The 15,558-nt window shown below is 43.1% G+C and overlaps 1 protein-coding gene across 8 annotated transcripts in view; it reads right to left on the reverse strand.

The window, feature by feature from the left end:
• The window catches only part of reps1 (RALBP1 associated Eps domain containing 1), a 59,500-nt gene that overhangs the window by 21,337 nt on the left and 22,605 nt on the right, over positions 1-15,558 (reverse strand). For all 8 annotated transcript variants that reach the window (XM_080200841.1, XM_080200844.1, XM_080200839.1 and 5 more), the window contains exons 2-7: positions 12,618-12,817; positions 11,923-12,013; positions 8,579-8,703; positions 6,973-7,135; positions 1,678-1,741; positions 446-600 (exon numbers count right to left, since the gene is read on the reverse strand). In XM_080200841.1, the coding sequence (XP_080056967.1) occupies positions 446-600; positions 1,678-1,741; positions 6,973-7,135; positions 8,579-8,703; positions 11,923-12,013; positions 12,618-12,755 (736 nt within the window). In that variant the 5' untranslated portion in view covers positions 12,756-12,817. The remainder of the gene's footprint in view (positions 1-445; positions 601-1,677; positions 1,742-6,972; positions 7,136-8,578; positions 8,704-11,922; positions 12,014-12,617; positions 12,818-15,558) is intronic.

Below are 15,558 nucleotides of genomic sequence, written 5' to 3' on the forward strand. Positions count from 1 at the left end.
CCAGGAGTGCTTCTTGAGACAATGTATAGTCCAACTCAAGAAGGGACTATCTTGGACCAGGAAGGGAACAGGAGATATAGATTGAAATATTGGCTAAATGATCTTGAGTTGGGATTTGGTATTCAGTTGTCATTGCACCCAGGCTGTGATTAGATTGGTGAGCCACCTAAAACCCTCAACAACCACAAGTCATTTCACATTGTTCAGTTTGTGCTTAGTAATGCTGAATGCCAATCTCCAGTGACAAATGCAGGCTGGAATACACGACATCTTAAAAATCACGTGAGCTAGACAAAGCAGCAATCTAACTGCCTAGAATCACAACACTCTTGCTACTACATTGGGTCACAATAGCCAGAATGTTTCCCCACTGAAACCATGTTTTTACACCTTAACTGTAATTTTTCACAACCCGTCATGAGACAGGAAATTAAAGGCCACTTACCTCCTGAATCATCAAGATCAATCAACTTTGGCATCAAGCTTTCCGGTAACTTCTCTGGCAAATCATAACCGTTTTTCCTGGCCACTACTAGGTGGAAGGCTGCACAAAACTCATCCAATGTCAACGCACCATCTTTGTCAAAGTCTGACAGCTCCCTGAATCACAAAGTAAACACTGAAATTCAACATTACTCAAAATATTTGTTACAAACCTTTTATTCATTAAGGTGAGCATTTTAGTCTGCGGAGAATACCCCCCACCCCTCCACCCACTGTGGGCATTCCAGCATCTCTCAAAACCAATTTAAAAATAAAACACATCTCCCTGAACCTGTTTTTCAATTCCACTGTGCAAGTGTAATTAGCACTGACTTAGGAACATTGTTGTGCTGTGAAAATCTGCCTGGAAGTTTGATAAAAGTGTTCAATCATTTTCTGCTGGATCCCAACAACCAAACTGCATTGCAATGTGGCCGGATTTAAACCCACATATCGAAAGGTGAAAAGTCAGCCCAACCTTCAAATACAAAAACATTTTAGGATATTGAAACATAGGAACTGCTAAATGGAATAAGACCAAGGTCCACACTCGCATACCCAGCAGTCTGGGAAGTAAAGATTATGTCTTCATTGAACCAACTCTGGGAAATTATCTGAAAGGCAGAAAGTGTGATGGGAGTTTAGTCACATTCTTTCTTCTGCTACCTCTCTCAGGTATCTGGACACAGGAGCTACATTGCAGGTCTAAGTAAAGATAGGGTTGCCATAGCAAAGTGGAGACTAGTTAGCGTAATGTTAAAATCCTAACCAGCACTTCTTTCAGACTGTGGGAGGAAACCAGAATACCCAGAGAAAACCCACGCAGACACGGGGTGAACGTGCAGACTCTGCACAGACAGTGACCCAAGCTGGGAATCGAACCTGTCTCCCTGGCGCTGTGGGGCAGCAGTGCTAACCACTGTGCCACCATGTCTCCAGTTTGATATGGAGTTCGTACAATTTGTTAGGCAATTGATCATTGGCAGGAAAATCCTACTGTGTAATTTCTCTTGTCCAGATACTCTGAAAAAATATGGAAAAGAATCAGTTCATGCCTTTTTAGAAAGCTTCTCATTGCTTACATTCAATAAAGACATATTGCGAATCTCCTCTGTCCTCCCATACCACTGGGGTTGAGAATGATTGAAATGTGCCACACACTATGAATATCAGTTACACCATGTTAATACTTACCAAATATGAGAAAGCTCAAGAATTGGGAGTTTGGATTTTGTGAAAAATTCTTTAGCTGCAGATCCTGCAAGAAGGTAAAAGACTTGTTGAGAATTTTCATCAATGGCACACAACAAAATGCAAACGGCTCCTTTTTAGGATCAGTATCAGTATTGCTCATTAATAGAAGAGCGTCCCTAGCTCTGGACCAGAAGTTCTGGGGTTTAGTCCCATTAAAGGACTTGACGGCCTTGGAAGATATACTCATAACGTGGCCAAAAGGTTGATTATTAATTTGTTAATCCTTCCAATATGCCTATTGGCTGGTGGTAAAAAGCAGGAGAGTTTTTGGGTCAGCTGTGTTGCAGAAGGCAACACAAACCAATGCAGCACTTTGCCAAGTATACTCCAATGTGATTCTGACATTCAGACACGGGCAGACTCCTTGACTACCTCCTGCTCCCTTCCAGGAAAAACACTGGGTGGGATTTTCCAGTCATGTTGGCCCTAAGGCTGGAAAATCCCACCTGAGGGTAACTGACCTTTGCAAGGTCTATGTCCTGCCCACTACAATTTCCATGGCAGGCAGGACAAAGCACCACCCACTGCCTTTTTCATCTGGTACTGAGGGGCTATTTGGTCAAATAGTTGCTCAACTGGTGAAGATTTGAAGAAATTATAAATTACTTGGTACTGCAAATCACCTGAAGTTTATGTAAAAAGATTACTGCATAAAATAATTAAAGTACAGGGGGTCATTGGTTATTATTTATATGTTATATTGTGTTACATCCAGCAACACTACCATCCATTTCTTAGCCCTGTACACGAGTGATATACAGATAGAACCAGAATGGGAAAGTTGCCTGATGGGCTTTCTCCTCACTTGCACTAAAAGATAGTGGCACTTTGTTCAGAAACAGTCATTTTGCCTCTCAGTGTCATACCCAGCTCTTCTTTATGCATTTCATTGCAGAAAAGATTTTCAAAGCCAGCATGGTGTTCCCATTCATCTAGCAAAACTGGCAGCAGTAAACCATATTATTCTGATACGCAGCAGTTAATATTCAGCTCTTTCTCCATGAAATGAACGCTCCTATTTTTAGTACTTTTGTCACACATGTTCAGTTGATCAACAAAAATCAAGCGTCTTGTTAACAGTTAGCCATAGTTTAACATAGGTTTCCCGTTACTTACAAATAGATCTGTTTCAACTGCTGGTAAATTAGCACAAAGGGCGATAACCGATATCTTTCTTACAAATCAGCTGCATCCTTCTCATGTATTAGCAAACTGCCTGTACACATTCCACAGCCCACTTAATGCATTACTTGCCTTTTTGCTGGGTGGGAAGCTAAAAGCCAACTAAAAAAGTTTAGATCGATGAAAGTCTTTGTTCGACTGCCAGTACTGGTGGTGGTTGATGGCGGGGGAGAAAAGGAATTTGGATACCATGCTGTCTCGAAACACAAGGAACTCAACATTCTCTATCTGAAGTTGATGTCAATAGTTAAGCAGCAAATTTTAAACAGAGGCAGTAATCGCTGAACTGGCACACGATTTAGGTGCAGGAGTAGATCACTCAGCAATTGTGCTGGCCAGCACAATCGGGAGGTCGATGGACAGGAGCCACTGCACGTGTGCCAATCTCGGCACTGACAGATTGGTGCAAATGCAGTGGCCTGCTCAGCACTGTGCTGATGTGGAGATGCCGGCGTTGGACTGGGGTAAAACAGAAAGAAATCCCACAATACCAGTTTAAAGTCCAAACAGGTTTATTTGTAGCAAAAGCCGCAAGCTTTTGGGAGCTTGAAAGCTTGCGGCTTTTGCTACAAATAAACCTGTCAGCACTGTGCTGCCAGCCTCTCCAGCGGGAATAGGCCCTGTCCACTGGTTTTTCGCACGATTTACGACAATGCATTCAGCAGTGCACAGAGTGTGAGTTATTCTTATCTCAACTCCCACTGAAAAAAAGCAGCGGGATTTTTTCCAGTTTTCATGCAAATTCAATGCTTAGAATTTTGTTGGGAGAATCCCAGCCCTCATTGTTAAACAGGGACCCATAGTTCTGGATTCTCCCAGAACAGGAAACATCCTCCGCACATCCACCCTGGGAATCTTACTTGTTTCAATCAGGTGGCCTTTTACTCTTCTAAACTCTGTGGAAACAAGCCTAGTCTAACATTTCCTCTCAAAACAACCCGCTCAGTCCAGGTGTTGCTCTCGTAAGCCTTCTCCGAGCTTCTTCCAACACATTTACTTTGTTCCCTAAAAAAGAACAATTCTGTACACATTACTCCAAATGTGCTCTCACTAGTGCCTTGTGCAACTGAAGCATAACCTCCCTTCTTTTGTATTCAATTCTCCTCAGAATAAATGATAACATTCTAAGCTTGCCTAATTACTTGCTGTACCTGCATACTAACTTTTTGCAATTCATGCACGAGGATACCTGCATCTCAGAGCTCTGCCCGCCTTTTAGATAATGTGTCTCATTTTTATCCTACCTGCCAAAATGGATAATTTCACATTTTCCCACATGATACTCCATTAGCCAGTCTTTTGTCCACTCACTTAACCTATCGATATCCCCTTGTAGCCTCCCTATGTCCGCTTCACAACTTAGTTTCGTTTCTATCTTTGTGTCGTCACAAATTTAGCAACAATGCCTTTGGTCTCTTCAGTCAAGTAATTTATAAAGTTGGGGTCCCAGCACACATTACATCTTGCCAAACTGAAAATGATCCATTTGTATCTACACTGTTTTCTACTGCCAGCCAATCCTCTATCCAGGCCAGTATGTTGTTATCTACCCTCATCTTTAAACAATGTTCCCCTTCCTGTGCACTCCCTTCCCAAATGCAGACAGCTCACAGTTACGGTGGATCCTGTGTTTTAATCCTTTCTGACATTTCTTTTCCTGCTGTTACATGCACACCATGGATTCTTCCACAACTCAAAACATCCTCCACTATTTTATCCAATAACATTTCATGCGACATCTTATCAGATGCATTCTGAAAATCTTAGTACATCCATTGGCTGCCTTTTATGCGCAGCACGTTACTTCGTCAAAAGGACTCCAATAAATTAGTCCAACAGAATCATGTTGACTCGGCCCGATTACTTATCTAAGCGCCCCACCATAACGTCTTTAGTAATAGCTTCTAACATTTTCGCTATGACAGATGTTAAGTTAAAATGCCCACCCCCTCACCCTGCTTTTTGAATAAAGTTACATTTGCTCTTTTTCAATATAATGGAACCCTTCCGGAATCTAGGGAATTTTGGAAAAATCAAAATCGGCACATCAAGTACCTTAGTTGCTCCCTTCTTTTGAGGCCCTAGGAGGAAGTTCACCAGGACCTGGGGACTTGTCAGGCTGCATCCCAACAAGTCTGCTCAGTGTCCCTTCCCTGGTGATTTGCAATTTTTTGAGTTCCTCCCTGCCTTCTATTTCCTGATTTACAGCTATTTCTGGGATATTATTTGTATCCTCTATAGTGAAGACTGATGCAAAATACCTGTTCAACTCCTTATTTTCCATTATTATAATTGTGACTCATCTTCAATTAAAGGTGATAAATCAAATACCATGAACGTGTTTATCCCTTTACATCTACTTCAACTCATGCGGGATATGCAACATAGACATTTTCCCATGCTGCCTGATCTGCTTTGCACGCGAAGCAATTTTAATTTCAAAGCAATCATTGTGTGTGTTCAGGTAATCTTTTACTGTTCAACGTGGTTAACATTTTTTCAAACTTTTGCACTGCGGTAGGTTTAGCCTTACAATCGATGAGCTGTGGGATAACTCTGCAAAATTAGTTGTCTTAAATATTTTCATGAGTGTATCTTTAAGAAAGGTTTTTTTAAAAAAAGTTCTGCAGCTTACAGTTTCAGTGATGTCACTGGGAGTGGAGCTAAGCTGTGGCAGTCAGGTGATAGGGTTTTCAGTTTTGTTTGTGGCAGTCATGAGATTAGGGGTTTTTTCCCCCTTCAGGTTTTCACTTTCGTTTTGGGGAGTGTGTTTGAAGCAGTTTAGCAGCAAGTTAAGAAGCAGTCTCACTTTCTTCCTGTTCTTCTTTGTTTGGTTTGAAAACTGTTATCAGTTAGCTGAAGGAGAGACTTATTGCCATCCTCCCTTAATGAAGCTGTGTTTTGGAAAACAGATTCGACTACAATCGCTTGAATTTCTTCACAAGGGATTTCAGCATTGAACCCAGGATGCTGGATACCTATAACAAGTGGCCATTAACCTATGCTATATAAAAGCAAATTACTTGGATGCTGGAATCTGAAACCAAGAGACAAAATGCTGGAAAATCTCAGCAGATCTGGCAGCATCTGTAAGGACAGAAAAGAGCTGATGTTTGGAGTCCAGGTGACCCTTTGTCAAAGCTTCAGTAAATGTCATTGCTTTGACACAAGGTCATTTGGGCTCAAAACGTGAGCTCTTTTCTTTCTTTACAGATGCTGCTGGATCTGCTGAGATTTTCCAGCATTTTCTCTTTTAACCTATGCTGCATTGTGTTTATTTGGAGAGTTTCGTGTATTGGACGTTGGCTTTGGTTGGAACACATTACTGATATTTTCTTAAGAATTATACATTATCGTGGTTGTTGTGTTTCTTGTTTGTCATTGTTAAAAGTTCTTGATAATTATCTTACTATACACATCAACAATATTCTTCATTAAACGTTGTTTTTCGTAAAAGCTCCTTGTAGGTCAGTTGAATCACACCTGAAGTGAATTCTCATGCTCATCCTGACCAAATTCAACGTAAAATGTTATGAGTCAGGCAAGCTTCATAGAACACCTTGAAGTATCCAACCTGACTTGTAACAATATTGCCATGAAAATTTGTTCTGCAGCAAATATGGCTTCTTAATTAAGTGGGTGGATGGGAAGATGGGTGATGGAATACCCAACTTCTCAATACAAAAATTTCAAATGATGACAATACAGGGTGATAACAGATGGTCCGATACATTTTGCTCAGCAAACTGCTGCAGTTACGGCTACAACAACTTACAACTGGGAGCAGACGGCTCCTTCCGAGGAAGCAAAACAGTTGAAAAAAGGTTGCAAACCATTTTAACTTCTGCAATTCTTGGAAAGTGCGCATTTATTTTTCAATGACTGCTGACGAATCCCCAGTGAGGAAGAAATGTAAAAACTGAGCGGCCCATTTAACCAAAGTTTATAGAAATTTAACAGTGACACTTCAACTGCAATGCAGAGATGATACAATTAGGTCAGCAAGAAGTTGCAAAGACTGGAGATTGGATTGTGTTTGGTTTGCAAACATACCTGGAATAAACCCATTCAAATCCGGTTGAATGTTTTTAAACTGGTTAATATAATACTGTCTCTGCTCATCTGTAATTTTCCAAGGATCATCGTAACCACTAGACTGCCTGCGAATTTCCATGGCATTTGCAGCAGATGCCACAGTCCTAACTGTCGTATGCTCCTGCAAAAGCAATCACAAGGCAAGCATTATTTTAAACCACAGGTCAAATCCTACACTCGATGACACTTGAGTTTTAATGAACTAATTTGACATGTTGGCTGAACTGAAACAAGAATGCAGCTCAACAACCTGAGCTGACAAGTCAAAGCTAACTTTTCACTTAAAATCACACATGTGGGGCCAGGGTGTCAGGTGCAAAGTTTCATTACTGCATTACGGCCCTGAAGAATGCAGCCCATTTATTGGGAAAACCTGCTGAGGCAGCTAAATTTACACAAAGTGAAAACCAAATGATCTACGAGTGCCATGTTTGGATGGTGGACAATAGCATAGACTGCAAACTTTTACCTTTTCTTTACAGAAAAGAAAGAAGATGATCAATAAACCAAATGCACTGGTAATATCAGAACGCCATTTTGCAGTATTCACTTGGAAACTCACTGTGATTTTTATAACTGTGCACAGAGCTGGACTAATGATCCAGTGACCCCTGTACTCCTCAACCATGGCGCTGTACTGATCAGAGTTGGTGACACAGGAGGGTCCATGAGTCCAGCAGCGTGGTGCTGTCCACGAAGATCAGCTCGGCATGGAGATGGAGGTCAGAACCGGTTTGCTCTGGCAGAGTGACGTACAGGGCATCAGAAGCAATGCAGCATCTGACAGAAAGTTATTACACTCACTGGAAAGTGGCAAATTGAGGATTGCTTTGTGCAGGCTGCTTATTAACAATTGGGATTGACGCCAATGTAATTTCCTGCTGGGGTGATGCAAGATTGAAAGGCCGGAGAGGATACCAGTGGGCAGCCGTTTTAATCAGCAGTCACAAGATGCAAACAAATACAAATGGCGTTTGTGCCACCTGCCATTGGGAAGACCGAAAACCATAAATCTGCTTTTGGCTGAATTGTATCCAGCAGGTTTCTGACTTCTTGGCTCCCAACAGATTCACCGCACTCGCCTACAATCAAACCCACCATGGGCGGGTTGGGAGAATTCCACCCAAAGTGTCATCAAACCTCCACTCATCCGATGTACTTGCATCTTATTGAATCCCTTAACTGTGGATTCACTCCTTAAGGCAACATGCAGATGCTAGCATGAAATCCTTCTCTCCCACCACCCGTACCCTCCCTTCTTTCACAGCTCGTGCTCGAGAAGTGCCCACATCCCCACAACACTATCATTCATCATCACATATCTAACAGCGTAATAAGTCTTACAACACCAAGTTAAAGTCCAACAGGTTTATCTGGAATCACTAGCTTTCGGCTCTGAAAGCTTGTGATTCAAAATAAACCTGTTGGACTTTAACCTGGTGTTGAGACTTCTTTACTGTGCCCACCCCAGTCCAATGCCAGCATCTCATCATATCTGTCAGAAAACACCATGTTCACTAGGTGGAGCCAATGCTTCACAATTTGCTACAGACACTCTCCTTACCTGAATGGAGGCCGGGTGCATTGCAGGAAGCGTGCTGCTGGGGGGTGTGTCAGTAAAACTCACCCAGTTCTCTTGGTTGGGAGGAGGAGAGTGGGCAGGCCACATTCCATCACCAGCAGCTGACCCTTGAATGCAAGAGGAATCAAAGTTAAACCATCAAACATTGAGGAGCAAGATTTGAAGAAATCACTGCACCAACAAGCTTAGTGTAACCAAATGAAAAATTTCTAAGTGTACAAAGTCCAAAGATGTACAGGTTAGGTGGATTGGCCAGGCTAAATTACCCCTTGATGCCCAAAGATGTGTAAATTATGTTGTTTAACCATGTTAAATATGTGTGAGTTACAGGGATGGGACAGGATGGGGAGACATAGGTGAGTTGCTCTTTGAGAGTTACTGCTGACTTGATGGGCTCAATGGCCTCTTACTGCACTGTAGGGATTCTACGGTAAGAGGTCAAACTGCTAAGCAAAGTAAGCAGGAGAGCAGATATCACAAACAGCTGTGCAGGATAGGCACATTAAGCACCTACTGAATGCAGAGTTCAAGATCACCACATGAATTGTACATTAATTTGTATCCATGGCAAAGAAACCAAGCACACCTCTTTATTAAAAAACAACAATCAGTGCTATTAACGCCTTCAAGCTACTGGATGGAGGGCAGTGGTTTGTGGTTTTCACTAACCAAACTGTAGCTAGTAAAGATTTCTGAACTTATTGCAATAAAGAGGGCGGTGGATAGAGGAGAGCCGGTGGATGTGGTCTTTCTTGATTTTCAGAAGGCGTTTGACAAGGTACCTCACAAGAGGTTATTGCAGAAGGTCGGGGGCATGGAGTTGGGGGTAGGGTGTTAGCGTGGATAGAGGATTGGTTGTCAAATAGGAGGCAGAGAGTGGGGGTCAATGGGTGCTATTCGGATTGGCGGTTGGTGACTAGTGGAGTGCCCCAGGGGTCGGTGCTGGGGCCTCAGCTATTTACCATTTATACAGATGATCTGGAGGAGGGAACCGAGTGTATGGTGTCGAAATTTGCTGATGACACCAAGATTGGTGGAACAGCAAATTGTGCGGAGGGTGTGGAGAGTCTGCAGAAGGATCTAGATAGGCTGGGTGAATGGGCCAGGAACTGGCAAATGGAATTTAATGTTGGCAAGTGCGAGGTGGTCCACTTTGGTAGGAAGGATTATTACTTACGTGGCGAAAAACTGCAGCAGGCGACGGTGCAGAGGGACCTCGGGGTTCTTGTGCATGAGTTGCAAAAACCCAGCTTGCAGGTGCAGCAGGTGGTCAGGAAGGCAAATGGGATGCTGGCCTTCATAGCGGGGGGGACTGAATATAAAAGTGGGGAGGTCTTGCTGCGGCTGTATAGGGCATTGGTGAGGCCGCAGTTGGAGTAGTGTGTGCAGTTTTGGGCGCCGTACTTACGCAAGGATATTTTGGCCTTGGAGGGAGTGCAGAGGAGGTTTACTAGGCTGATGCCGGAGTTGAGGGGGTTGAGCTATGAGGAAAGGCTGAATAAACTAGGCTTGTACTCGTTAGAGTTTAGAAGAATGAGGGGAGATCTCATTGAGACGTATAAGATGATGAATGGGATGGATAGGATAGACGGTGGAGAGACTCTTCCCGCTCAGAAAGGACAGTAGGACTAGGGGGCACAGGCTCAAGATAAAGGGGGGGGCGGTTTAGAACGGAGTTGGGGAAGAACTTCTTCACTCAAAGGGTGGTGAATCTCTGGAATTCTCTGCCCGTTGAAGTGGTGGAGGCTACCTCGCTAAATATTTTTAAGATGCGGGTTGATGGGTTTTTGATAAGAGAGGGGATTAAAGGTTATGGGGAGAGGGCGGGAATGTGGAACTGAGCCACGACAGATCAGCCATGATCTTATTGAATGGCGGGGCAGTCTCGAAGGGCTAGATGGCCTACTCCTGCTCCTGTTTCTTATGTTATGTCATCTGAGCCAGTTTCTGTGCTCCAACAGGCCCTGGATTCTAACAGAATGGGATTAAAATATTTACTACGAAACGTAGGACACAAATTTTGGGCTCCTTCAGTGGGCAAAGGCCTCAGGTCAGGTGATGCATAACTGCACAGAACCAGGATGGTGCCAGAGTCCACCTACACCAACAGCTAATTTCAGCTAAATCAGCAGAATTGCAGCTACAACTGGCAAGGATGGCAGACTTATTTTTAAGACAATACGCTTATGGACAACTGCTCTCCAGTGACCTCTGCTGGAAGGTGCAGATATACAAGCAAGCTAATGGACAAAGAGAAGCTATTTCCACTTGTGGGCGAAGTTAGGACGAGGTGCCAAGATGGCCATCTATAGAGTCAATTGGGAAAAAAGGCTTCTTTTAAATTCCTGAAGAGTGGTTAGAACGTGGAACTCACTACAATAAGCAGTTGAGGCAAACAGCAGAGATGCATTTAAAGGAAAGTTAGATAAGGAAAGGGAGAAAGGGATGGAAGGATATATTGATAAAGGTGAAGTGAACTAAAGTGAGAGATGTGTGTGGGAAGATCAATTGAATCAAACAGCCTGTCTCTATACTGTAAATTCAGAGAGCCTAAAATCTTCCAGTGTAGTTATTAAGCAAAATTTGTCCGAGGGCCACTCAAGGATATATTCAGGTAGATAACCAAACATTTGGTCAAAGGGGTAGGTTTTAAGGAATACCATAAAGGAGGAGATTGAGGTAAAAAGATCAGGAAAGGAATTCAACAGCTTGGAGTTTAAGCAGCTAAAGGCACAACTTCCAGTGAAGAGTTTAGAATGAGGGGAAGCTAAAGAGGCCAGAATTACTGGAGAGCAGTGATCTCAAAAGGGTTGTAAGACTGAAGGAGATTGGAGGGGGAAAGGGACAAGGCTATGGAGGAATTTGAAAACAAAGGAAGTATTTTGAAGTTGAACTGCTGCTGGGCTGGGAGTCAATGTGTGTCAGCGAGCACAGAGGAGATCATGGAGCAGGACACTGTGAGAGCGATGATACAAAAAAAAATAAACCCACAGTGCAAGGTTCTGTCCTATGTGAGGCATCAATGTAATCGCCAGCCCCAGTGCCTACACTATTGACAGTGCACACTGAGGCCAATTATCCACAAATCACCTCCAAGCTTTGGGACGGTAAGTTAAACAGTGAGGGCAAAGGTTGACCAATAAATACTGGTCTCCAGCGACACCCACATCTTATGACATGCTCTCCGTATGGGGAAGCATTGTAAGCATACCCATCTATATCCACGGAAAACAATTGGATGCTTCACGGCTTTACTAACAAATCAGCAGTTCTGATCTTACGTCACCCGCAACTTAAGCGCTGCTCAACCCTTGTTCAAGTATTACCTCCACTCGGATGCTGCTTGCTGTGTTTCCTCCAACCAATTGGTGAAGATGGCGGTGACTGGTGAGGGGAGATAACCGGGGATGTAGAATCCTGAGAGAGCAGAAAGGGATAGGGGGGGGAAAAAAAATGGAAAAGTAATCTGTGGTGTCAAAAATCAAGAAATAACTGGTCTGATATAACATCATTTTAATTGCCATAACACTGAGGAACTGAGCTCCTATTCATAAAACAATGGAAAGCTTCATTGTACATTCCACCGAGCGAGCAAGAAAGAGCGAGAGAGAGAAAGGAGCCATGTTGTCGAAGATTTTCACCTTACACTTGTTAGGACAAACATACGCATGCCAAATTTCAATGACTTGCCAACCAATCAGCATCCTCTTCTGTCACAGCATAAATTGTGGTTGTCCTAAATTTGCAGTAGCAAGTCTTACAACACCAGGTTAAAGTCCAACAGGTTTATTTGGTAGCATGGGTTTGCTGTTCCTTCATCAGGTAGCAGCACTCCAAAAGCTTGTGTTACCAAATAAATCTGTTGGACTTTAACCTGGTGTTGAGAGACTTCTTATTGTGTTTACCCCAGTCCAATGCTGGCATCTCCACATGTTCAAAATCTGGCATTCTTATATTTGTCCTGATAAGTCAGATTCAAGTTTTGTTATACCATGAAGACAATTTGCCAGACTTGAAGTACCTGCCGTTCTGTTGATGCCACACGTTGTGCTATGACATCATGAGGCACATTGGCGGAGACCTTTTTGACTTGCGTCCTGCTGGGAGGTGGAGGGATGACACTGGTGTATGTGCCCTGGCTGTCAGGATCAGAATACATAGATGCGTGCCTCAGCTGCTGCTTATTCTCAGAAACGGCAGAATAGGATAAAGGATCCTTCGCTGTTAGGGAAAAGAAATGGTTAAACAGTAGGTAAGGGTAAGGGTGGAACTGAACATGAGTAAAACTTAAAGTTTATTTATTAGTCACAAGTAGGTTTACATTAACACTGCAAAGAAGTTGCTGTGAAAATCCCCTAGTTGCCACACTCTGGCGCCTGTTTGGGTTCACCAAGTGCATGGCCAATGCACTTAATCACCACATCTTTGAACTGTGGGAAGAAACCAGAGCACCCGTAGACACAAGGAGAACATGCAAACTCCACACAGACAGTGACCCAAGCTAGGAATCGAACCCAGGTTCCTGGCACTGTGAGGCAGCAGTGCTAACCACTGTGCCACCACTAATTTTTAAAAAAGCTTTTTTCATATTATATTGTCTTTATCTGCAACAGCTAGACTTAGCTTTTAAAAAATATACTGTAGAGAAAAAGTAAACTACTTTGAGGCACAGTTTTACCTATTAAATTCTCTAATTAAAAAGCTCTCAATAACTGAGCTGTGGGATGTTACTGCATCAAACCTGATCTAGTCACAAGGCAGTTTGACAGCATGCTATAATCTATGTGAAACAAAAAGCCACGCTGTGACAGGATCTATTTACTGACATGTCTTTGATGTTGCATATAGCTAAGCTGACTTTCCAGCCAGCAAGAGATGTAGGCTGATATTCCAATAGGAGCAGAAAGGTTGCTCCCTATGCACGGACAGAGTTATTGACATCCTGGATATCTTCCTGTACATTCCTGTGCCTGGCACAACAGCTGGAAGCAGATTACCATCCCCACAAAATAATGCAAAATCAATTTGCAGTGTCCACAGCTGTCTCCAGCTTCAGAGCTGTGATATGTCCATACCCAAACATTCTAATTGTCTAGCCTGCTATGTATTTCCAGCCTTTTCTATCAGTGCTGTTCCTATATACTGCGGTCCACATCAGTCATATCCCTTCAGTTAGCCTCTGGCTTCAGCAATGAACTACTGTCTCTTCTTTCTGCTCCCTCCAATTTATTTTCCCTTCCTTTATTCTCGTATAACTATTACTAATTCACTCGGGACAGAGATCATCACTGCCATGTCAAGATGTCACACATGGTTTGGCAATAAAAGACAGATGAATTAAAATCAAATGGAGGATCTAGTCAATTTAAAACCAGTATTGCACTTTCTGCCTGGATGTGAAGCCATCAGGTCCCCAGCCTTTGTAAATTCCTGAGATGTTCAATTGATTTAACACTACCACTTTCCAATCTTGCATCAGCACACCCACACACAAAGAGAATGAAATCATCATTCATACAAACACCATATAGACAAAAAAAAGTTAAAAACATATGGATTTAAAACCAAGGGGGCAAATTGGATGGCTGCCATGGCTACATTTGTGAAGGCTGACATAATCTAATGACTAAAACAGATTTGGTCTTTGACCTGGTGCATTTGGTAAATATGAAGTGTACTACAGCCTGGATTTCAGCCACTGATGAGTTCTGTACATGGGGATGGAATTCTTGTAGATTGGGAAACCCGGAATATCGTCCTACACCATTAAATGGCAGCAGTCCTGTAGGGGTGGTTACTGGGAGGGCTCTCCAGGTGGGAAGTCTACCAGAACAGGTAACTGCGTTGGCAGACAGAGAGATTGTACGTGATTTATTGGGTACCTTGTTGCTTCTGGAAGGAACACACTTCCTTCATGCGCACAAACAATGGCATGGAGTTGGGGCTCAGCAACTAAAGGTGGCAAGAGGAGCTATGTTTACCCAGGGCCTGTGAAACCAGGCTGCATGGTTGTGTTTAAAATGAAGGCAAGCAGCCGTATTATTATATTTAAATGACTAACCCTCCTCTTATCATCAGTTAAAGCCAGAAGTGGATAGGCTTGGTTCAGTTCCTGTTCCAGATTTTAACCTCTTGACATGAAACTCACCCATTTTTATGGCTTAGATTTGACCCAATGGGTGGAAAAGGGTAATTGTGTCACTAACAGAAAGGCACGAGCTTCCTTGCCGATATGCCTCAAATTATCATGAAAGTTTGATAAAGATCCCAATTACTCCCTGGGGCCTTGCTGGAGTCAAAGCCTGATTCCAAGGTTAAGTAATGCGATTTGAACTTCCCAAAGTAGACAACTTGCCAAGTTGTGTTTTGCTTCCTGGCATTGCAGGTGGACGGCACTGAAATTGACAAAGTCATTCGTTGTTGCACAGATCTCTTAGCAAGTAACTAAGGCAAAATTCATGACTTATTCCACAAAGACTTACTGCTGCTAGACAATATTGTCCTCCAGGACTGACAGCAACAAGTAGATTGGGGTGACTGGAGAAGAAGAGGTGGGAAAGAAATTCAGTAATTAAACACTGGAACCCAATGACTTCAAGGGTTTCTGGTTGAACCTGACACAATTGAATCTAGCACCACTGTCTCACACCACGTGGGGCCCTTGTTCAATTCCAGCCTCAGATCACTGTCTGTGCAGTGTCTGCACGTTCTCTGCGTGAGTTTTCTCCGGGTGCTCCAGTTTCCTCCCACATTCCAAAGACATGCAGCTTAGGTGAACTGGCCATGCTAGGTTACTCCTTAGTGTCCAAAGATACGTAGGTTAAGCGGATTAGTGGGGTTACAGGGATAGGGCTTGGGTGAGATGCTCTGTCGGTGCAGACTCACTCAATTGACCAAATGGCCTCCTTCTGTACTGAAGGGATTCTATGATTCAGTTTTCATTACTGGCAGACAGATAGAAG

This window comes from Carcharhinus amblyrhynchos, chromosome 12, assembly GCF_965287045.1.
Source record: "Carcharhinus amblyrhynchos chromosome 12, sCarAmb.v2.hapA, whole genome shotgun sequence".
Classification (NCBI taxonomy): domain Eukaryota; kingdom Metazoa; phylum Chordata; class Chondrichthyes; order Carcharhiniformes; family Carcharhinidae; genus Carcharhinus; species Carcharhinus amblyrhynchos.